The 22274-nt window shown below is 47.6% G+C and overlaps 1 protein-coding gene across 1 annotated transcript; it reads right to left on the reverse strand.

The window, feature by feature from the left end:
• Positions 1-535: 535 nt before the first annotated feature.
• On the reverse strand, positions 536-22027 carry LOC119386248 (semaphorin-3F-like). The gene is made up of 12 exons (XM_049414272.1): positions 21541-22027; positions 17304-17397; positions 12413-12529; positions 11514-11637; positions 10896-11052; positions 9821-9942; positions 8292-8400; positions 7466-7529; positions 6788-7155; positions 1780-1907; positions 1390-1535; positions 536-981 (listed from the first exon to the last, which is right to left on the reverse strand). Exons 1-12 carry the CDS (start codon positions 22025-22027, stop codon positions 951-953), a joined length of 1947 nt encoding a protein of 648 aa, XP_049270229.1. The 3' UTR covers positions 536-950.
• Positions 22028-22274: the final 247 nt, after the last annotated feature.

The raw sequence follows: 22274 nt of genomic DNA on the forward strand, positions 1-22274 counted from the left end.
TTCCCCCGAGGATTCCTCGTGCTTACCTGTCTGCACAGCGCAGCACAGCACTATAGGGTATAATTCTACCGGACGCTGCAGATTATACATTCTATCGCTCACCATTTATAACCTGGCCTCACTTAAATCGATACGCTGCCACACCAAAGTACACCCTATTTGCGAAAAAGAAAATTAACAACCAACTGCATTTTCCGAGATGGCATGCACCCGGACAACCAAGAACAACGAGATGATGAGTACAAAGGATAAACACTATTTAGGAAAATGGCCAGACAACCCCATCATTGAGTATAGGTTTAATAAAAACAGCGTTGTCTTTTTAAATTTTTTTTTAAAATGCCGCGCGGCATCCCTTTTTCTCATGTCTTGTTTTCTTGCATTTTTATTACTTACCATTTACTTTGTTTTGCATTGCTTTAATTTTCTGCTTTGTTTGTTTACTTGTTTTGCTTTTATTTATCTTAATTATTTTTGCTCTTCTGCTTGTTGGAAACACGCTGTCTTCGAAACCAATCGGACGAGACACTGGCACGATACACAACTTTATTTTTCTAACCCACGCAATAACTTCATCATCGCGGAGGATGGCCGCACATTCCAAAAAATTAAAATAACGCGTCATCAAACTAGTCCACAAAGGCGAGCAAAATTGAGCGGTTTTCCTGCGGCGTAATGTCCAATTCGCTTCGCAGACGTCGGCGAAACAATCATTGGTCCGACGCACGCTCATCGAAGACTTGCCCGCGGTGCATATAAACAGCCGCCATTGGCGTAACGGTGGCGCACCGATTTCAGCCGACGCACAACGTTGGAGAACATTAACAAAGGCTGGTTTTGCGCTAAAGAAACAAAATTATGCACATTCGAAATGCGCCTCAAAGCGTTGCGCGATAATATTCTGCGTATGTCAACAAAAAGAAACCATTATTCGCCGCACACGCGTGCCTTCAGCATGTCCGCCTAGTGGTGGCCTTCGACCTGAAAAGATTTGAATAAATTGCTTTCAGATTTCTTGAATGCACAATAAAGTCATTTATGCAGAAGACGATACAAGCTTCATCTGCGTGTTTTGTCTCCCATTAAAGGGACACTAAAGGCAAATAACGTTTTATGTCAGAGTGAAAGGTCAATGCTCGAGAACGCCCAAAACGTCGATATTATACACAGCAGCGCTCTCGTAATTGAGATTTTAAGGCACATATAGGACACGATACGCGCCGCCGGTGAGACATTGTGGAACACGAGCGCGATGAAGTTGCAGGGCCTCGGCATCTTCGTGCATTCTTCAAATATGAAGACTTTGTATTGTAAAATTAGGCATTGCTTAAAACATATGGAAATATAGAAATTTAACTAAATATGGATATCATGAGAAATGTGACGCACCCATCAGTGTGAGGGAGACACTTGTTGCCGTCCCATCCGCAGAAAGGATCCAGGAGGCACGACGGACAGTCTATGTGCCGTCCTTCGCAGGCGTCCGTAGAATATTGACGCACGTCCACGTCCGTCAGCACGTACAAGCTCCGGTGCTGGGAATGGTTAAGTCACGATTGATTGATTGATCGATTGATTGATTGATCGATTGATTGATTGATTGATTGATTGATTGATTGATTGATTGATTGATTGATTGATTGATTGATTGATTGATTGATTGATTGATTGATTGATTGATTGCGGCGGTTTATCTGTTGTTTTACTTCCTGCTAACCGAAAACACAACAATCGGAAGACAGTGCAAATATTATGATAATTCGTTTTATTTATAGATACCTTCAAGGAAACTAGCATCTTCCGTATGGGTTCCGTAGTGGCTGCGAACGTGTCCACCAAACGCGCGGGAGCTGGCACTTGACCCCCGGCGGCGATTTCTTCTGCCACCTTCAGCATAGCGCCTTCCTCTGGAAAGTTACATTGAACTAGTTATTCGACCACGCAACGAGCAATGGAACTAAAACTGTGTACACGTAGCGTTACAACAAGAACGCGGTGCGGTTCAGAGAGCAAGCGAGGGTAGCTAATACTGTAGCTGATATTCTAAGTGACACTAAGAGAGAAACAATATGGAGCTCGGCAGGCCGTGCAATGAGCATAGGGCGGTAATCTGTGGTTTGTTAGAGCGGCAGAATTACCGCCAAGGCAAGGGAAGCGCATTCACGGACGACAGAGATTTAGGGCCCGTATTAACAAAACATTACGCTAAAAATTTTCGTAAAAGAATATTTCAGCCAATGACGATGCGGGACACATCATTAGTGAAGCCGGCTAACCAATGAGAAAACGAACTTACGAAAGAGAAGTTTCGTGAATTCGGCCTCAGGTGAATGAGATTAAATGAGGAAGTTTTGGGGCATAACTTGGAATCAACTAGCGCAAGACAGAGGTAACAGGAGAACTTTACGAGAGACCTGCACTGGACATGGAAATATGCTGATCATTTGCAGCCTGCCGGCGTCTGGCAAGGATGATCTTCGTCAATCTGTGGTGCTGCGTATTTCACGGTGGATCTATCTATCTGCCTTTAAGTGTGATAGCAAATATGTGGACACTACAGGTGCACTTTTGCCGTCACCGTCATGTTCCGTATATGTATAGTAGGTACACATAGTTTTTTTTTTACAATACAAATTTTTAATGAAAATTCTATGACAGTAAGGCTCCTGTCGTTTTCTCACACGAACTATACGTCGAGGTGGAAATACCTTGCCCCTGCTGAATTGACACTGTTATGACTAAATAACAAAGATGCGCTAATTAACTTTTAATTATTGAATTGAAGGCAGTTGTTTATATTAGAAAGTTGTACTGCATTACAATTTATGAGACCCATTTTTCAAGAAATCGCAAAAGTTGCACGTAATTCGAGAATTCATCATCGAATTTCAAGGGCGATATCGAAACTATCTCACCCGGCGCGCACGAAACGCACCGACTCTGTTACGCCAGACAGGAATACGCGCGACAAAGAAGTGACGAAATTTGAATGAAGGCAGCAAATCATCTCACTCACGCCAGCGGATCGCCTTACCTGTGCGTGTAGTGTTTGGTACCTATCTGTTTCTTCCGAGCTGTGCGCCAAAAAAAAAAAAGAAAAGAAAAGCGCAATATCGACGTTTTCTTTGTCTGTGAAACACAAACCCGGGAGCAGCCACTGCGACGCGTCTTCTTGCAGCGATGCGAAATAGTTTTTCGCGCCTGTTTGTAGTTTATCAAAGAAACAGATAAGCATCACAGGTTGCACCCAAAGAATAAGCTGTCTACTACAGTGTATTTCAGAATGATGGCCGATTTTCCTGATCAAGTTCTGCTTTGGCGCGCATTGATTCAAGTTTCGTCACTTCCTTGTCACGTGCAGTTCTGGTCTTGCGTAACCGAAAGGCCGCATTTCCTGCACGCCGGGCGCCGTCAGTTTCGGTATCGCCCTTAAAATTCGATTATGCAAAAAAAAGTCACAGTTTCGCCTCAACGGCGAAACAATGAATGCGATAGCAAGAAATTGGAATGTCACAGGAAGAACAGCAAGCAGCTAGAAATTTGCTGCGGGCTGCGAAAGCACAAATGACGCAGGAAAAGAAAACACACAAGGCGAGTGCGAACTAACAACTGTCACAGCTCGACACTTGCAGCGCGCTGCACAAACACAAAGAAGGAGGCACGGAAGAAGCGCACAACTATACATAGGACGCGCGCGAACTGTCACAGTTGTTACTTCAACTAACTTCTACTTTGGCTATTTCAGCTAGCAGATCACTCCTTTCGCAAACGCGGCCACTGCAGCGAGCAAAGTGACCTTCGTGTTTCAACGCAAACTTTGTGGTGAAAGCACAAGACGTACAAACTCCCCCTCAGATAATCACGCGAGCACGACCGACCACGCCCTGTATGTCAGATTACAAGTCGAAGGAGCACATCCCAACTCTGGCGAAACACTAGACGGTTTTAGAATTGGGGACCCAAGAAATTTGCCAGCCGCCAGGACTCATGTGCAAAACGCAAGCCACTCTCCGACTCTCGCGTTGTCCCAAGACCCTGCAGCGCCTTCCTTTGGGCGGCAAACAAAACCACGGAGCGCGCGACCTCAAGAGGAGAAAATAAAGGCGCTTGGCAGAGGTACGTGAAGCCACGGCTCGCGTTCCCTGTGGGCGTCGATTCTGGTCACTAAGATGAAACTGCATTTGGCTCTAGATGGTACATATTGCAGAGGCTAAAATTACAGCGCAAACACACTTATTTGTTTTTCTTACTTCTTCTTCACTTCTTTGTCCCTGCACCCATCTGAATACAATTTCATGTCTTCGGGTATCTAATGCACTATCATCCATGTTACATGTTTTGGTTTAGAGCAACTGTGTGCGCATGTGCGGTAAGTTTGCCTTGGGCTTATATATGCATTGGCGTATAAAAGCATAAATCAGTTGTTAGTCAGCGCTTGTGTCGTACGTTTCTTTTCTTCGTGGGTGTCTTGTGCGTTTGTGCTGTAATTTTAACCTCAGGATTCTAGTCGCGTTGTAACATATATACTGTGATTCTGGTTCAGCCGTCTCGTTTCTTCCCTGTGGCATAAGTCTACAAGAGCCAAAGCGTTCCCACTAGCTCGCGCCACCACGAGCCACGGGACGCTCTTTTTCCCTGGCCGACTGGCCGCGAGTGGCGTGGTGCTACAACTCCAAAATGGAAAACTAGCGTGGGTCGCCAGCAATACGACGCAAACGCAGCGCGGGCAACGCAGCATGGCCCACGTCTCGCATAATCTTAATTTCGCCACGTGTGGCGTCCCGTGCGTTTCACCCAACGCCGCGTGCGTTTGTATTCTGCTGTTAGTATCCTGGCGAACGAATGAGGCATAGTGTAATTGTCAAAGGCAGTGAGCTGCGGAGCGAGGGGTCACAGGTTCGAAACCCCGGTAGAGCGCTTCGGATTTTTTTTTTTCTTCTTAACTATTTTTATTTGTGGCTTTTATTTATACGTACATACGTACATATACATATCCGGGACATGACGGCGACGGTGACGGCAAAAATCCGCCGAGAGTATCCATATAATTGCTATCGCAATATTATCTCGAATTACGTGCAACTTTCTTGATTTCTAAAAAAATGGGTATGCAATAAATTGGCCAGCGACCGTGGAATCGAACCACCAACGCTTCTCTTCGCGATGCCTTAAGAGGGGACGTGGCACTTAGGGACCGAAAATCGTCCAAAAAATCTAGTTTTCGCTAGCCATTCCTTCAGGTTCCTGACATCATTATGCACCTAGTTACAAGTTTTTATTGCTGCATACCATCGTCTTCTATTCACATCTTACTTTTAAAAACACGTGCATCCTGCCCTTTATATTGAGGGCGAACAGCAAACAATTTTTCATGTCCTTCCTGTGATGGAGGAGCAATATCTTTTGTTCTACGTGGGTTATCATTATGATTTCTTTTTTGCTTCTAAGATAAACAGATGCGATCTGTCGTAAGACAAATTTTGTTATAGTACTTTCATGAGAAAATGTTCTAAATCGAGATTTTCTTTTGAGTATTAATGAGGGCATTTTTTAAATCAGGTGCAACAGCTCACAACCCTGCTTGGAAATGGCCTAAAGCAATGATATATACTTTACGACACACTACAAACATTCTCAATGTATTCTGTAGATTGTACATTGGTGTGCAGGTAGCCGTTAATTAGCTAATTAGGCCTTAAACAAAGAAGTAGGTGTCTGTGATATCCTGGAAACTACTTATCATAGAAAAAAATAATTGCATATTTGAAATCTGCTGCACATAAATATTCTGAAACTCTACCAGTTCCAGCAAAATCGATCAAGAATGAAAAAAAAGTTTTAAGTGTCACGTCTTCCCTTAAACAATTCAGCCACAATTGCATACATCCTCCTGCACGCACACGGAGAGCTATTTATAGACACCCTTTAAAGTTGGTTGCATGCGCATCTATGAGCTGCTTCAGCGCAGAGGCTTGTTCGCTAATGATGACGTCGTAGTGAAGACACGATGAGGTCACAAATGTTGGTGATATGTGACGTCATGGTGATGACACACAACACATATTATGTCATCTGTGATTACGTGACACTTCTTTTGAACCATTCGTGTTCATGTCGACTGTCACTTTTCGCGTTTCACGAGGCATCTAAGGCTTGCGCCTTAACATACGAACCGGTGGCCGCGTAAACAGAGCCATGGAACCGAGCGTAACCGAGCCGAGCCGTGGCAAGGAAAATTGTAGGTGTAACCTTAAGGGACAAAAAGAGGGCAGAGTGGAAGCAAACTGGTGTTAAGGACATCTTAGCCAAAATTGCTCGACTGCTGACCCGAAGGTCGCGGGATCGCATCCCGGCCGCGGAGGCCCAATTTCGATGGAGGCGAAATGGTAAAGGCCAGAGTACTTAGATTTCGGTGCACGTTAATGAACTCCAGGTGGTCGAAATTTCCGGAGCCATCCGCTGTAATGGTCCTTATATTCATATCATGGTTTTGGACGTAAAACTCCAGCAATTATTATTATTATCTTAGTCGAGATCACGAACAAGAAATGGGCATGGGCAGAGCACGTAGCGCGAAGGCAAGACAACCGCTGGTCATTAAGACTAACAGGCTGGATTCTAAGAGGAGGCAAGCACTTGAGGTGGGAGGCAGAAAGACAGTTGGACAGATGAGGTTAAGAGGTTTGCAGGATAACGTGGCCACAGCAAGCACAGGGCAACATGGGAGAGGCCTTTGCCCTGCAGTGGGCATAGTCAGGCTTATAATGATAATGATGATTATACGAACCGGTGGCCGCGTAGCATACGACCCAGGCTCCCCACGTCTCGTTGAGCACAAACGCGACCAGGCTGCGGATGGCGACGCCCGCGTGCGCGTAGAAGGGCCGGTTGTGGCGCTGCTTGGGCGTCTTTGTGACCAGCGGGTGGGTGACCCAGAACCGTGCGTCCGCAGAGCTCATTGTGCGAGGTCCCGGTGGACAGGTGACCCCCGGACGCGGTGACAGCACTTGGCTGAGGTGTAACGGACGGCTCAGCGTGTAAATGTCCCTTTGAATCAGTTCGTAGAAGGTGCTGCTGGCAAACTCTTCCTCGATGTCTTGAAGCGAGAAGGCGCACACCGCCGAGTCGAAGTTCGCGGCGCCGGCCCACGTACGCCTGACATACAAATACATCAGTTTGTCACTGTACATATGTTCGCTGCCTTGTGGTCATGCGTACAGTGTGAAGCACATCCGCGTAGAGTGGTCAGTGGCCCGATTTCGGCCACCACATTTAGCAAAAGCAGTACAGGCCGATGTCACAATAGGACCCCATTGCCATTTACTTCAGCAAAGTAACCGACTGGCATGTATAGTTACGCGCATAGTTTGGAGAAACGCTTGTGTGATCTAAGCTCAGACAAAATTACGTGGCGTTTGAAACGGTTAAACAAGTATGCGCAAATTACAGCCGCGGTTTTACTCACGTAACAGAGACGAAGGCACCGAAGAGCACGCCACTCTCCAAATCGCGAACCCAGTGGGAAGCGTCTGTGAAAGCGGCGAAAACTACAAGTCAGAAAAGAGGAGGACACTTACCTATCTTATGCGTGCGTCATTTATTTACATACACCCCGATGAGTAATCGGAGGTTCGATTCCGCGGCCTGGTCACTCGGAAAAAGTTTTTCTCGATTTCTTTCTGAGCTACACGCGCGCCCTTTCACTGACGTCAGTCCCGTGACGGAAATGACGAGCGGCAATCCTTGGTGGACCCCAGTATAAAACACTTCCGTGTTAAAATGCTAAGAAAATGTTCGGAGGGCTATATCTCGGCCTTTTTTGTAATTTCTTTAACGCACTAATACACTTCAAATACGACAGGATTGCGACTCCAAGCGTTATGCTAACCACAACCACCCTTGCTGGGGTTACATATAGGCCGACCTCAGGAAACTATTTGGTAAGTAGTCGATCATTCCTGCCATTTTAAAGAAAGCTTCCTCTGTGCCTTCATAATGCCATCTGCACTACTGCGAGTCTGCGTCAGCGTCTGCTCTATGAAGCACGAGAGACAGAGCAAGTATGTGCGCGTTAACAAGCCACCCTTACAAAAATGGATTTAGACAGTCTACAGACTGTCTAAATCCATTTCTGTAAGGGCACACTGGTGTACAAGTTCTCTTACACCAATGGGAAGAACACTAACACCCTTATTTAGAAATTAGCTTCGACTCACTATTCTTCCACAACTCCAACGTGCTGCAGAAATTTCACCTAGGTTGGCATACACGCGTTGCGCACTGCTACTCACGTATTTCGTCGAAGCTGAAATTGGCTGCAGCGCTGTCGATGCACCGCAGGCGGACCTTCATCAGTGACGTCCATGGGTCGGCATTCTGCGTACTGATGCCAACTTCGTTCTGTTAAAAGAATAACAGCAATAAACTGTGAAATTGCTTGTATGGAGAACGCAACACGAAAAGCACAAGATGTGTCTTAACACACAACTGTGATATGTACAACGCGTTTACAGAGTTGTTTGAGTAGCTTTATTTTAGTTTATTTGAAATCCTGCGTTTAGGCGTAATTATGTAAATTTTTAAAGATACTCGAGGAGATTCGTTTCATGCAGGTAGTCCAGCAAGGAGATGTAGTGATGTCAGCTGTATAAGAAGCTATTGAACTGGGCAACTAACGCAGTTCATGGTTCCCCAACAGAAAAAAATACGAAGTGCGACGCTTCAGACGGCTAGGAATCACTTTTTTTTTCTCTCTCTCTCTTTCGAAACTGAAAGCAGAGAAAAATTATCAGTACAATGCGGCGTATCGGCTCAACTCAAGAACTGCGCGCGATAGTATGCGAACAGGAAGTCATATAACTGAGCACAACTCTTATTGGCTACGTATGTAGAGTCATCTCTCATGTCACTTTCGGGAGTTCGGTGTTAAGCTATTTAACGACACCCTACGCATCGTACTTTCGGAGAACCTCAGAAGCTGCCCCGACGTACTGTAAAGCTGGCTTTTCCACACAAAGTGTGTTACGTGGGAGAAGCCCGCTTCACTCATTCGTCTCGGCCGTTTCACAGGACTAAGACTTGTGTACGCACTGAGCCCAGCCTCTCAGCCCCCGAGAAGAGTACAAAAGAACGCGAGAGCTTAGTATACGCAAGCGACTTGCACATCCAAGCTCTCGCGTTCTTTGGTACTCTTCTCGGGGGCGGCTGGCGAATAGAAGAAAGAGGGGAGAGCACAAGCGCGGGAAACCAACGGCTAGAGGTTAATGGCTAATACTATTTATTACAGTTTTAGTGCCAGGAACCCCGAGAGGCTTGCGTTCGTACGCTATAGCGTTGCTTTGTACTCCTAGCCTCACCCAAGGAGAATACAAAGGAACGCAAGGGTTTGCGTACACAAGCCGCTTTGGGGCCCCAGCACTAAAACTTTCAATTGCCACTATTCTTGCTGCCTCCGTCGACGTCTCCGACACCGAATGCCACAACCACGTATCAGGCTAAATTCATTTGAAGCTGGTATAACGGCGGGGCATGTGTGTCCCTCTCAGACTGCCGCTGGTTCGTGATTTTAACCAATTCAGGTTTTACTTGGGGAAAGAAATAACCACGATGCAAATCCCCCAAGCAGAACTTGAACGAGATGTACTGTAGTTGGTGACTGCGGTATCATTCTGACCATGCGCTTATAGCAGCTGAACATCAAAGGCATTGATTCACTGCGGCGGATTATCGAAGAAGTTGTGCTCCCTTGAATACTACTCCCAGCCTCGTGAGTTCAAGGCACCGCCCGTAGCGGGACCGTGCATTAGACGAATGCTCGAACCTTGCAGACGCGTGCCACCGTCGAAAGGTTCCTGGCTCCGCACGCCTTGCGTTCGATGCCTTCCTCGCGGAACACGAAGTAGGCGTGCTCGGTCGTTGAGAAGGCGCCTACCAGGTCGGGCTCTACGAGGTGAAGATTATATTAAAAAGAACACAGCAGTGAATGCGACGGGTATGAAGCTAGCCCAAACTGTGCATTTTCGAGTACAAGAGACATACATAACAGAAGACAAGCTCGCTTTCTATGGGATACAGAGGAAGACCAGCAATTTCACTTAAAACACGGAGAAAAAAGAATAGGAACGACGCTCGCGCTAAACGTCGCCAGCGTGCCCTACGGGAATGTACCGACTATCGATCTTCACGCTTGATGCAACCGGGTCATTGTGATGGCCTCATTGAGCATATCTGGTTAAAACTTTTTTTTTAAATAAAGAGAAAATGCAATATCATGCGCTCCTACTTGACAAGAGACTCAAAAACAAAAAAAGAGCGAGAAAAAGTTCACAAAAGTTCAGCGCTCGTATGGTCTTCTTGTTCCTTCTTGTGTCGTTGTTTTATTGCGCTCCGCGTTCAAGTAAATGCACGTAAGATCTTTTCGCATTGAATTGAAGGTCTTTTTCCGTATGAACTGTCGACAACTCGGGATGTTGTTCAGCATCTGAATTTGCTTTTTCAGAAATCTTACTTCACAATTCCAACGGTGTGAGGTAAAGAATCAAGACCATTTTATGTCACTTTAAGTATCGGGCTTTAGAGGTATAGCTTCAGCTTCTCTCTTCCGTAGGTATGTATCTAACTCTCGACGCTGGCGTTTCGCTGCCGCTCCGCTGACTCGGACAGACGAATTAGCCCTTCAGCGACGCTGGCGTTCACGGGCAAGCAAGCGCTGGCGTTCCAAACGTGAAGCTTTCTCGGCTTATGCGTATCAAACGTGGGGCCTGCGTGACGCCAACGCAAGGCACGAGACTGCGTGACACCAACGCGAGGCATGACACGACGACACGGCGGTCCCTTAAACTGCTCCGCAGTTAATAAATGTCAGCGCATATAAGCAGCACCCAGTCGGGACTCACTCTGAACGGCGCTGGAGTCGGTGGAGAGCAGTAGGAGGCCGCGCGGGTTTGGCACGCCGTACCGGAAGAAGCCGTACTGGCCTGTCGACAACGCGGTCAGGGCCACCACGCTCGAGATGCCGGTCGAAGGCGCGTCGTCTGCGCGCATAAACGTCATCTGAAGGATAAACCAATTACTCGTAACTACCAACAAAGTGGAGGAACGTTACAGAAAAACAAATCGGCATCTACTTGAGAGCACAAGATGGAGCTTTGCCGAGGATGCTTTAGGAGGTTTCAGAAACCTCCCTAAGCTATATCAAAGGGGATTTTTTAAAAATATGCTTGAGCTATAGTTGTAGTTACATGGACGGCAAATGCAAAGCTTTCACTTTTCATCCCGAAAGAAGGATTTTGGAGGTTCTCGATCCACTGTGCGTCAGAGGTTTAAAATTTTGCGCGAATACAAGCGGCATCTACGAAGCCGACACTTGTATCGGAGACGATGCATTTCACCAGGGAAGGCCCGTTAATGAAATCATCTCTCGAGCTCCAAGCCTGTACATTCACTGCAGCCACACAGATACAAGAAAGCGGCAATACGAGATGTTTTCAATCAATCAAAGCATGCGCGCTTACCCAGCCACAATGATTCGGAGGTCTGGTAGACGTAGTAGGGGCAGCGACCTTGCGCCTGTTCCGACACATTGGTTCCCACCATTGGTACCTGGTCGGCCGCCGGCACCAGAGTGAGGTCTGCAGCCTGCGGTGCCCCACGAACCGGCATGTCAAGCACGCACAGGAGTGCTGACAAAACCATTACAGGACTTTGCACGGAAGAGGTGACTGCCAAAACTACCGCGACTTGACCGAGACATTCATTGTACCGCGCATAGTATAAGCAAAATTTGTTTATATATTAAATAGTGATTTCCTGGAGTAAATCAAGCACACACCACTGACAAAGAGTGAACAAACAAGTAATGCCTCAGTTCGCAACCACGCTTCGGCAACAGGAAAATAGGCTGCCTTGCCGAAGTGCTAGCGTTACTGATGCTTCCCTATTCAATCTGCGATGGAAATGTCGAGAAAGAGTAGCGAAAGCCGTAAGCGTGCGCGCGGTCTCCATTAGGGAGGGGGGGGTCAAGCCTTACTGCAGCGCCCCCCTCCCCCCCCCCCCTCCCCATTTTGGTCGAGTCCGAAAATAACGAGCTGCACAATGAACGGAAAAATGAACATGAAGCGATGACGTGCTCCTCACAAAGACCTGCCATTGGTCCCCGGCTTTCCGGGCTAAAAGTGGGAAGTAAACAGTGCCTTGACTGCAACGCCAGAGGTCCTTGGTCGACATTATCGTCAAAAACATGCGCATGAATAACCCTGCGGATTGATGTGAAAGGTCCGATTGAGTAAAGATATGGGGCAGAATTGACACCCCACTTTAGATGATTAGGGGGTTGGCCGCTCCCCCTCCCCCTTTCCCTGCCCCCGTGACCCCTCGGTGCGCACGCCTATGGTGGACGCCTAGGCACACTCACCTGTACTTGCCAATCCGTGGGCGCCCTGGAGTTGGTGCCACAGATGTAGAGCGTGCTTCCATCCCGTATCGGCTGCACCACGCAGATGTGGTTGCGGCAGTCCACGTCTTTGCCCAGCTGAAATCAAGTCAGCTTAAGTGGCCGCTCATTCAGTTTCATTCGAAGATCGCTTCGCTTATTCACGGCATGCAAGATCGCGTTCACCCTACGCGTGAAATATTTCGAAACTTTCCCGGTGTTCTCGTACTCTGTTTTAACCCGGCGCTCACAAATTATGCGATGCTTGTCTCTATGTAACCTTGTGGGGGTGCTATCACCCCCTGTAAAGGCGACTGCCGTAACTTGGGCGCGGCCGCTGTGTTTGCAACACACGTGCTTGGCGCGTAAACAGAGACGATCGGCCAAGGTCAGGGATGCGCTGGCTGTAACTCGAGTTTAGCGCGGTGGCGCCGGCAGCGCCGCCGCGGAGAATTTAGGCCGGCGCATAGAAACAGCAAAGAGTCTCTCTTTTGGGCTGTGGCGGCGTGCGCGGATGGACGTCTGCCGCGTGGGTACGGGGGGGGGGGGGGGCACGACGATACCGACGATACCGCGGCTCGCTTCCCTCGCGCCCTCGTGCTGAGTCGTGCATCGGCGGCGCCGCCTTCGTGGTGTATTGTATGTCTTATGTATGTCTTATGTTATGGTGTATTGTATGTCTTATATTGTCTTATGTTATGGTGTATTGTATGTCTTATGTATGTCTTATGTTATGGTGTATTGTATGTCTTATGTTGTCTTGAGTGTGTGTTATGTTTTCTCAGTATTCATTGTCAGCGTATAAGTTTTAGCGTGTTACTAGCGTGTTACTAATTCGGCCGGCGAGCTCGCCGTGTGTAAAGAAGTGTTTAATAAACGTCCACGTTTGTTGCACGACCGCGTGAACTGTCTCCGTGTGTTCCGAGAGCGGCGGCGTTATCGCTTAGACCCCACAACCTGAACCAGATAACACCTAACGTGTAGTCTACAAATCAACCGAACTTGTACGTCACGTACTTTATGTTGTCCCCTGTAGATGTAGCATTTGTTCACGTTGGCGGTTGGAGCGGACAAGTCAAGCTCCTGCACAGATAACGTTTCGTGCAAACATTTGATCCGAAACGAAATTACCTCCATGAAAGATCACAATAACAAAAATAACCTAATGAACAGAGTTCACTAAACCATTCATTTGTTCACATTATGGCAGTAGTCGTAACTTCGATATTGAACCAGGGCAGTATTGAAGCCATATTTCATCATCATGTCTGTCATTCCCTTAAAGGGACATTAAAGAGAAGCAATGAATCAGTTTAGATCGATAAATTGTGCTCCGAGAACTCTAATGCCGTTAATTTCGCCATCATAGGTTTATTGATAGAGGAGAAAACCAAGTTCAAAGTTTCATTCTTAAATTTCGCACCAAAATGTCCCCACGTGACGTCACGGATTTCAAAGTGTATCGTATTTTGGCGCCATTGGCTCAACAAAATTAACCCAAACTTGGTATGGTAAGTCTATTGCCCGCTCAGATGACAATGTACTTCATTTTTACCGATTAGGAACTACGTAGTCCCTATAGTAGGCGCTGTCAAAACATGTGACGTCACAGCGAATGGTGCGGAATCTTCTAGGTGGCGTCGCCACCCACATTTTGTTTTTGTGCGTTTTCTCGCTTACTAAGCGTCTTCTCGCAGCAAGTGTGGTGTCTTTGGCATCATGAAAGTGTACTTTACTAATGCGAGAAAAAAAACGCCAGGCCTGCGCTGAGACCGCAGCACAGTCACAGCGAAAGCTGGAAGAGCGGCGCTTCTAGAACCCGTTGTAAGCTCCCTTGGGGCTACTAATACAAATACACTAGCAAGGTACCCACTATGCCATAAATAGCAATTTTTATGAAGTTGGAAAGCAGCTACTAAGCCATTATTCGTCATTCAGCGGAGAAGCGAGGCACCAGCTACACGTCTGTAATGCATTATGTTCACTTTGTTGAAGCGACGACTGATGACGATGAAGAATTATGGCTCAGCCCTTTGTAATGGGTTGGAAGTTTTAAGCGGCCCAGCAGTTATGCAATTTGCATTGGGTGACGCCCGGTCGCTATTTCCCTCTGGGTAAGGCATTATGCGCACTTTGTTGATGTTGTGCCTGATGACGACGAAGAATATGGCAGAGCCCTTTGTAATGGGTTGGAAGCATTCAACAACCTACTCGTTGCGCATTGTGTGACGCCTGGTTACAGAATTCGCGTTGTGCGACGCTTGGTGCTTATTTTACTCTTCTACCACGCTATATTGCATATGCTAATGTGGTTCCTTCCCGACATCAAGCCTGTATAGGACCTTTTTGCAAAGCAGTTTCAAGCACCGGCAGGCTCAGAGGTTGAATACTGGGCTCCACGCAGAGGGCCCCAGGTTCGAACCTCGTTCCATCCTGGAATTTTTTTCTTATTTAGTTTTTTTTTTTTCTTATTTCGAGCGATACTGGTTACGGACACCGGCGGCGGCGGCGGCGGCGGACAACTACGGCGCCAAAAACGGCCGGTGAAATGATCTCATAACAGCTTTCGCTGTAAAATCGTTTTGCTCTCTAGTGTCCCTTTAAGAAATATCGTAGGGCTAATAGCATAGCTATTATTCCTATCGTAGACATAGTAATAGCTATATATCGTAAGACTGGCATCAACTCTTGATATTTAAGGTGAACGAAGAAATGCATTGGCGTTCAAGATGAAAATTGGATTAATTAACCAGACACTAGCTCTACATATATCACCCCCGATATTGGGGGCTGACATAGTCTTATAATTTATGCCATGCAGGCATCACTTCACCGATCTGTTAGTTGGTTAGTACAGCTTGGCCAGCATACAAAGACTATGTGCTTAGGTTGACCAGCAAATCCAAAGTGCATTAATATGCTACGAATTTGATTTTGCTCAGCCGGCTTCAATTTCTACATTATTACATGCGCCCTTATGTGTAAAGAATGTAATTACCAAATATCTTAGAAAGTAAGTTCCGCCCCTTCATGTAATGCAACATAAAATGGCGTTTTATACTGTATAAACTCCATACGATATTTTCTCTCTTAAGTGTGTGTTCGCACTAAAGTATGATTTCACATGGCGTTGAAAAACTTAATGAAACCGTTGAATATTCTGTAGTCTTAAATTAAAGGTCTGCGTGTGTTAGATATAGTACTCCTCTTTAATTTCTTCGTTATAAATCAGGTTGATATCTGCTGAGTTTTAACTTTGAGACAATAATTAGGGTTAAAGGGGTGGTGCCACCAAATTTCGAGGCTATAACAAGCTTGTTGTGGGTTTTCTCTGTATGCAAGGACACTCCACACGAAGAGTCGGACACAGCAAACGTTTAGAATATATTTTAATTCACTTCCAAAGTGTACCTAAATGCCCATTCTCCCGATCGAAGCCCATCGCTAGCGCGCCAACTCTGACGTAGATGTATAGGAAGGGCAACGAAAGTTGTAATGACGTCACACCAGATCTGCTGTAGTGACGTGTGACCTCCGGACCTGCGCCACCCTCTGCAACGTACGTACCGGCTGTAGTGAACTAGAATATATTCTAGTTCACTGTAGCACCGGCAAAGTATCGGTTGCTACACCACTAGCCGAGTTTCGATCGCTTCCTGGCTAAGTGAGTCACAGTCTTGTGTGGTCACGTGACCAAGCCTCCTACACTTCTACGTCACTGCCCAACCTCGGCGCCCAGAAACCGAAACCGAAAGTTGTCCACATCAAAAGGCAATATTAAATTATTTAGCGAGAATACATGAATTTTGGTGTGTGCATCATGCTTCCTGGAGCTATAGGAAACGCTTACAGCAAAGAACGCGCAAGCCACAAATTTGGTGGCACCACCCCTTTAATGATTACGAATGACAGCAGTTATTGCTTTTTCCGACTCTACATTTACTTTGAGCGCGTCAAAATGCCGTATACTTGGGCCCAGTCGCCGAAGCTTTAACTGTATGATTGAAGCGTCAGCGATGTTTAGACAAGGTTTGTTCAATATCGTGCACGACGCACGTGCTGTTGTCAAGAGAAGAACGACACCGGCACGCCGCAAACACTTCTCGTTGAATCCGTAAAAGCTGTACTTGTGTAATAATGCCAGATTTAGACAGGGAGACCACGTGCATACTTTCACAAATCACTCGACTGTTTGACAGAGTTGGGAACATGCGACTTTTACGTGCGTGGTGCTTCTGCGGTTACCTTGAGGTTCGGGCTGGTTATATCGTCAAGCGGGAGCTGGAACAGCTTCTCCCTGCGAGTGAGGATATGTGACCGCGTTGACGTCGAAATTTCAAAATCAGTCGCCATGTATAACATTGCACAGGGTTTTTTATGTACAGCCGTCCAAATCTTCAACACTACAGCGTGCGCGAGCGGCGAAATTAGCGTGCTTCAGCGCCATGCACATGACGGAGCCAAGTTGCAAGCGGGGTGAAGGTGAGCGCATGCCTACAAAGAGAGCTCAGCTAGGCCCATCGCCTGTTAGGCTGTTCCTTCTTATGGACGTCAGCCCATGTTAGCGCACTTCAGACGAACCACGTTCTTCGGCTTATCGCATGAGTGGGTGCGTGTGGCGTATCTTTATTTCCTCGATTGCTTGCAGCAACGTTCATCTTAGGAACATGAAATTCGCGGAAAACTATTCGCCAACTCACGGTGACTGCAGACGATGAGTCGAGCTGAGTGCGCTTTGTGGACATAGGCGTATACGTTCGCCCTGTTTGCAACTTCACTCCGTCATATGGCGCTGAAGCACATAAATGTCGCCGCAGCTAAAGAAACTTAAGAAATGATAAATTTATCGTGATGTAGAAGGTTGTCCACATACATGGCTCCGACGAAGAGGTGTCCGCGGATATCGTCCATGTAAGCCGAACGGTAGAAGAGTTTGCCACGCGTGAACACCTTCACGGGCGGATCCACTGCGAAAACAGAAAAAAAAATTTAAAAAAAAAAGAACGCGCCTTCCCAGTCATGTAACGTCTGACGCGGCTAAATCGAAACTGCCCTCGAAGATGCGGGTTCCAATTTCCGGACGCGCCGACCATGTGCAATCCAGTCTAGGGTATAAATCAAGAGCTGTCGTACTATCGCATTAAATTCGAACGCGAAGAGTTATGAAACCGATCCGATGAGCTGTTTCATTTGTGGACTCGGTTGCGTTTGTATAACAGTGCCCGAATTCAATCCTCAAAACGTACACTTGGGCACGCCACGATGGTCTAGTGGTTATGGTGCTCTGCTGACCCGAAGGTCGCGGGATCCAATCCCGGCCGCGGCGGCCGCATTTTCGATGGAGGCGAAAAAGCTTGAGGCCCGTGTACTTAGATTTAGGTTCACGTTAAAGAACCCCAGGTGGTCGAATTATCGGAGCCCTCCACTACGGCGTCTCTCATAATCGTATCGTGGTTTTGGGACGCGTTAAGCCCCAACAATTATTAATATCAATAAATTCGAACGCGAAGAATTACGAAACTGATCCAATGCGCTGTTTCATTTGTGGTCGCAGCGGTGTTTGCACAGCAGTACCCGAATTCAGACTTCAAAACGTACACTTGGAGCCAGAATGACAGAAGGTTCAGCTACTTGATAAGGGTTTACCGTGGAAAAGTAAGGCGTGCAAAAAGAGGAACTAAACACAAACGCCGAGTATTGTACTGTCGTTTGTGTTGCCTGGTTCCCCTCTCTTGTGTGCATGTTTGGAAGCCTTACTATCATTCACTTGCAGTGACCAACAGGGTAGTTAAGTGCCCGTACTCTTATGTAAAAGAATGCAAGAACTTGACATTCGAATAATTACAATCACGTACAAACATTGTCATTCAAGTAAACCATTCTTTGTTAGCTTAAGCACATTAACAGCATCGCCTTCCGTATTCGCTTCTAGTCCAGAAGTTAAAAAGTTTTCTGGGAAATATATTGCAGTTGCTGTGTCCTGTTTTTTTATTTAAATATTAATTACCTAGACTGTTCTAAACCTAACTTTTATACTTGTTTTTATTGCTTATAAACTTTCTCCTTGCAAACACGTTGCACTTAGACCTCCTTAGACTACATAGGTGTTGGATATGAGTCTAAAAAATTGAGTATACTTTTTCCCTGCATAGAGCAAATAAGCAAATAGTTATGTCACTTCGTGCTGTATCACTTCATGCTGATGGTACGCACGTACACACGCCGACAAACAAGCGCGTGAGCGCTAACACGCATGCATGCACGAAAGCACGCACATACGATGGAATATGGTTGATACAATGCTGATTTTTCGGCATAATACGTTTTTTTCCTCTAACCGGCCAGGGCCCCGTAGGGGCAATGCATCTTCATACGGTTAATGCGATCGCTATTTCAGTAGATGTCGCATAATACGACTGCAGAGGAGGGCTTTTACCGGAATGGCTATAACTCAATATATTTCCCGTGTATTTCGATAAACCACGAGCAACGCGATACACGCCCTCAGCCATGCAGACTGTGCAGCAGCCACGCGAAGAAATCGCCACCGCAAGAGAGCGGATAGAGCCAGACGCTGCCACACCGCCAATTCGATACACGCGAACATTCGCTTTGAGTTTGTCACAGAGTACGCCGACTTTCCTGATTTTCCGCGCTTGCTTCGGATAATACGACTTTCGATGGTAGGTTTTATTACCACTTCCCGTGAAGATAGATCGTATAAACGAAAATAAAAAGGCACAGTTTCACCGCAAGGGCGAAGCAATGAATGCCATAGCAACAAATTGTAGTGTTATATGAAATGAGGCTGGCAGCTAACTGTTTTGTATCCGATGTCGCGTAACTAAAAACGCTGGTGTAAGAGAATACGGCCGCTCCAGGGAGAGATGCTCTCCGCATAGTCACTTCGCGTTGAGAGCGCAGCACGTAGAAGGGTACACGAGCCGCCCGCTGTGATGGCTGTCGAGATAGCGCGCTCGCCAGCGATCGCGACCGCGCCCTTAGATTCAAAGTGCAAAGTTGCTTCTCGCGCGACGCCCCCCCCCCCCCCCCCCCCCCTCCGAGCGAATGCACCCTCCCGAGCGACGGAGGGTGCATGCGTCTTTTCATGCTCGTTAAGGGGTATTCAGACGGGGGACAAATCCTCGGGGGATAAAGGCGGAGCCTAGTGACGTCAGCTCGCGAGGAGAAGTCTCCAAAAATGTCCCCCACTCACACGGACGAGGCGAACGGAGGGGGAGACCAGTGTTACTAGACTACCCTGGTGGCTTCTACCACCCGTTTGATGAGCTCCGGCTCGTCTGATCTCTGCTTCGGTCGCGTTCGTCGCCCCCGCTCGTGCGCTTTTACCCGCGGTAGAACGTACGATGCGCGGGGGGATATTATCAATTTGGACTTCATAATGGAGGGACATGACGGCGACGGCGACGGCAAAAACCCGTCGAGACTGTCCATATAATTGCTATCGCAATAATAATTCACCTTTGTCGGGGATTTACGACCTAAAACCACGATATGGTTAGGAGAGACGCCGTAGTGTAGGGCTCCGGAAATTTCCACTGCATGGGGTTCTTTAACGTGCATCTAAGCACATGGACCTCTTGCATTTTCGCCTCCATCAAAAATGCGGCCGCCGTGGTCGGTATTCGATCCCGCGACCTTGGGGTCAGCATTCAAGCACCATAACCACTAGACCACCACGGCGGGTCATAGTATTAGCGAAATTTCACTGTACATCCTATCAAAGGCCTAGCCAGATTTCTTCTGTTTTTAGTCACCCTTTATGAATATTCGTGCGTGTGTTTGTATGTGTGCGTGTATCACTGAGGCGTAGCAAGTGATACACGCATGATTTTGCATGTGCGTATTACAAGCACACATACAAGCGCGCGCACGAACTTACATAATCCACCCCGAAAAAAATTCTGCCTACGTCCTTTGCGTGTACAGTCGAACCTACATATATCGAACTCGCTGAAGAAAACGGGAATTACTTCGATATATCGAGTAATTCGATATAAAGCATTTCAAAATTATTTACCGTATTTTCAATGCGACTTTTGGTGCGCAAGTTGGACTTCACGGCAGAGGGTGATAATGCAAAGAAGGCGACTTACGGCAATACGCAGGGATTTTTTTTTACTATTTATTTTTCCTTGGTTTGTAGTTTGGGATGTAAGTTAAATGCGGCGTGGGTTGTAGGCCAGAAAATAGGGTATCGATGTAAACAGCGAGTGAACATCTTAATACACAGCTGTGCGTGTTCATCGGGCGCCGGAAGCCTCTAGTCTGCGTAGGCCCTAATGTCGGCCTTGTTTTTCAACATCATACTCAGCGTGCTTCTTGGGATGCTCTACGCAGCGGCGACGTCAGACTAGCTTTCTCTACGTTCGACTGCGCTCATTATCACCTGCTTTGCGGAGAACAGCCAGGTTCTTCCGCTTTACGGCAGCCATTGCGTTAACAAAGGGAGCTGAGAAGTAAACGCCGACACCGCACGACTGCTCCGGCAAGGAATCATGGGAGAAAGCACTCGATGGCAAGCATAGCTTCTGCTCGCTCTGCGCGGCGCCGTCCTCATCACACCGCTCACTCTCCCAAATGCATGCGGAAGGTGAGGAAGAGCCAACTTCTTGGGGCGTATCGCACTGCCCGGTGTTCGATATAGTATCAAGTGTTCCGGCTATTTTTGTTCGATTTAGCCGCAAATTGTCCTATGCATTGACGTTAAAGCATTGTCGTGTTCGGAAAAAGATCGATATAAAGGATAACTCGATTTACCCGAGCTCGATATAGTCGGGTCTGACTGTTATACACATAAGAAATTACACATAAAAATACACATAAAAAGGAGGGAGGGGGTGTTAGCATAGGCGTGCGCACGGGGGGGAGGGAGGGTCAGGGGCTCTCCCCCGCCCTTGTCACCTAAAAATAGGGGGGCGCAAAGTCTGCCTCATACACTGAGTTATAGGGAGAAGGGGCGCCGCGATGAACCTTCGTCCCCCCTGAAGGGGAACCCTGCGCACGCCTGTGGGTATTAGCACCCTCCTCCCCTCCCCCCCCCAGGCTACGCAAGCGCCCCTTATCCCAACAAGCAGCTGTGTCCGTACCAAGGCCTGGAACTACCGGTACAACGGGGGTCGAAGAGGTGGTAGCAACTGCAGCTGGGGTTGAAGGGGTTGAAGCAGCTGGGGTTGAAGGGGTTGAAGAGGTCGAAGCAGCTGGGGTTGAAGGGGTTGAAGCAGCTGGGGTTGAAGGGGTAGGCGGCGTGACGGGTGCTTGGGGCTTCGTAGGTTGGGGCACGCACGGGCGAACGTCCTCCTGTCCGCGAAGGCAACTCGGCAGGACGATCAGCGTGACCACCGACCCCAAGAAGCCCGTCACCAGCATGGCCAGCAAAGCGCCGCATATCATGTAGGCGTAGGGGGCCTTCACCCGCACGGCATCCGGTTCCTGCCAGTGTCCTGAGGCCGCACCCGTTTCCCCGGCCGCCGCCGGCTGCTGGTCTGGACGTTCGTCGTCGTCGGGCCCCGACAGCGCGCGCGACGACCTGCTCTCCGCATCGCTCGCCGCACTCGATGACCCACTCGTGGACATCCCTCGATCGTCCGCGCGGGTCCCAGATAGGCTGATGTCAAAGTAGAGTAGAGCAGAGTAGGGTAGACCCTTTAAACTGTGGCACACATCCACACTGGGGGATTGGCCAACGTAATTTTACGGCGATAGATTCCTTTCGTTTTCATTTATGGCGCATACCCACTGCGGAGGATTGTTCGTGCGTCTGGTGGTATTAAAATGAAGTTAGCCACAACTGCTACGCGTTGATGAAGAAGCTGCAGTCACT

This window comes from Rhipicephalus sanguineus, chromosome 3 (assembly GCF_013339695.2).
Source record: "Rhipicephalus sanguineus isolate Rsan-2018 chromosome 3, BIME_Rsan_1.4, whole genome shotgun sequence".
In the NCBI taxonomy this organism is placed as follows: Eukaryota; Metazoa; Arthropoda; class Arachnida; order Ixodida; family Ixodidae; genus Rhipicephalus; species Rhipicephalus sanguineus.

Coding starts and splice junctions, on each gene's coding strand:
- LOC119386248 (XM_049414272.1), bottom strand. CDS start 22,027: ATGTCCACGAGTGGGTCATCGAGTGCGGCGAGCGATGCGGAGAGCAGG. Junction 7,530..8,291: donor TTTCAGCTTCGACGAAATAC/GTGAGTAGCAGT, acceptor CCGCTTTCACAG/ACGCTTCCCACTGGGTTCGC. Junction 1,536..1,779: donor AGATGCTAGTTTCCTTGAAG/GTATCTATAAAT, acceptor AACCATTCCCAG/CACCGGAGCTTGTACGTGCT.